This window comes from Tupaia chinensis, unplaced genomic scaffold (genome assembly GCF_000334495.1).
Source record: "Tupaia chinensis unplaced genomic scaffold, TupChi_1.0 Scaffold000201_1, whole genome shotgun sequence".
NCBI lineage: Eukaryota > Metazoa > Chordata > Mammalia > Scandentia > Tupaiidae > Tupaia > Tupaia belangeri.
This window is the reverse complement of record NW_006159676.1, coordinates 860,252-862,306: the sequence shown is the minus strand read 5'-3', so window position 1 is coordinate 862,306 and position 2,055 is coordinate 860,252. Positions and strand designations below refer to the sequence as shown.

General features: G+C 53.7%; 1 protein-coding gene across 1 annotated transcript in view; it reads left to right on the top strand.

The window, feature by feature from the left end:
* NCAN (neurocan) overlaps positions 1-2,055 on the top strand; it is a 54,498-nt gene that overhangs the window by 43,289 nt on the left and 9,154 nt on the right. Inside the window, 2 exon segments of the mRNA XM_006147094.2 lie at positions 381-539; positions 1,351-1,433. Of these exon segments, the coding sequence (XP_006147156.1) occupies positions 381-539; positions 1,351-1,433 (242 nt within the window).

Below are 2,055 nucleotides of genomic sequence, written 5' to 3'. Positions count from 1 at the left end.
CCCGTTTGTGTGTGTGTGTGTGTGTGTGTGTGTTTTGTTTTGTTTTTTAGTTTTTGCTGTAGAGTGAGTGAGTTTGCCAGAGAGAGAGAGGGAAAGTGAGAAGTCACCCCCTCCCAGGAGGGATGGCCAGGCCGTAATCCCTTCTCCTCCATTCTCCTCTCGGGATCTTGGGCACGCACGCACACGCGCCTGGCCTGAGTTTCAAGCTGCCAGATCCAGGACTCAAACCACACAGTCTGCCAGGTGGGATCCAGTGCCTTAACCACAGCGCCACCAGCCGGATCAGGATTGGGCACTGAGAATGGTGGGCTGGCTGTGCTCATGGCCGGTGGGCCTTGGGCCATGGCCGGCCCCCCTCACACTCCTATCCCACCTCCTAGACACCGAAGGCTGTGACCGTGGTTGGCACAAATTCCAAGGCCATTGCTACCGCTACTTTGCCCATCGGCGGGCGTGGGGGGATGCCGAGAGGGACTGCCGACGGCGAGCGGGCCACCTGACCAGCGTCCACTCCCCTGAGGAGCACAACTTCATTAACAGTAGGACCCTGCGGGCGGGAGGGAGTCGCCAGCCAGCATGACAGCCGTGATGAGCGGGGGTGGGGGCTTCTGTGGTCCCTTTGCCAGGGCATCCCTCCAGGGTTCTGGAGATGCCACGTTTCCAAAGCTGGGTTTCAAGCAGGCCCTCACTGCTTCTTAATTCGTGCATCCATGGACTCACTTGATAATTTTTGTTTTTGAAGAGGGTTTTGCTATAGGGTGCGTGCGCTCCCTAGAAAGACAGAGAGAGACAGAGAGACAGAAAGTGAGAAATCACCCCCCAGGGGGGATGGCCATGCCACAGTCCCTTCTCCTCCATTCTCCTCTTGGGATCTTGGGCACGCACACACACGTGCTCTGCATGAGTTTAAACCACCGGGTCTGGGACTCGAACCATGGTTGACTACGTGGGAGCCCAGCGACATAGCCATTACGCTAACTGCTCTCCCCAGGGGCTTTTTCTGAGAGAGATTTTTGTTGGAAGGAGCCAGGGATCACCTTAGAGACAGAGAGACAGAAAGTGAGGAATCACTCCCCAGGGGAAATGGCCACCCTGCAATCCCTTCTCCAATCCCCTCTCGTTTTTTTGGTCCCAGCTCTGAGACTCGAACCACGATCGACTACGTGAGAGTCCAGTGATGTAACCTTCATGCCATCTGCTGGTCCCGCCATCTCCATCCTTTTTCTCCTCCTCTAGCCCACCTCCAAACTGGGGAGATGAATAAATCCTCTCCTCCCATCTCCCCCTCCAGCCCTTCTCCTGGCTAGGGGTTGGGTAGGCCACCAGCCCTCATGACCCCTCACCCCACAGGCTTTGGACATGAAAACACGTGGATCGGCCTGAATGACAGGATCGTGGAGAGAGATTTCCAGTGGACAGACAACACCGGGCTGGTGAGTGGCATGAGTCCCTCCCCTGGGGTCACTGAGCCTCATGGGCCTTGGGTGTCCTCTGTCCTCAGTTCACACTCTTGTGCAACCACAGCTGGGTATTAAAGGCCTCCAGTGGCTCTAAGATGCGAATGGACAAAGGAGGGTCAGTGAAGCCCAGCTCTTCATGCTAGGTCCCACCCACCCAGCTACTGAGACCTGCTTCCTCAGGTGCTTGGTCTCTTAGATATTCCTTTTTATTTTTATTTTATTTTATTTTATTTTTTATTTTTTTGCTATAGGGCCCATGCGCTCACCAGCGAGAGAAAGTGAAAAATCACCCCTTCAGGGGGAGCAGCCCTTCTCCTTCGTTCTCCTCCTGGGATTTAGGACACCCACACACAGGCACCTGGTGTATTTTCCAAGCTGCCAAGTCAGGGACTTGAACTGCACAATTGGCCATGTGGGAGCCACCTGCCTTATTTACAGGGCCACCTGGCTGGTCCAATATTCCCATTTCTCTACAACTCCTACCTGCATAGCCTCCATCAACTCCTCCCACCCTCTTCCCCCTTTCTTTTCTTTTCTTTTTTTTTTTTTTAGGGTTTTTTTTTTTTTTTTTTTTTTTTTTTTTTGTTGTGGTCGT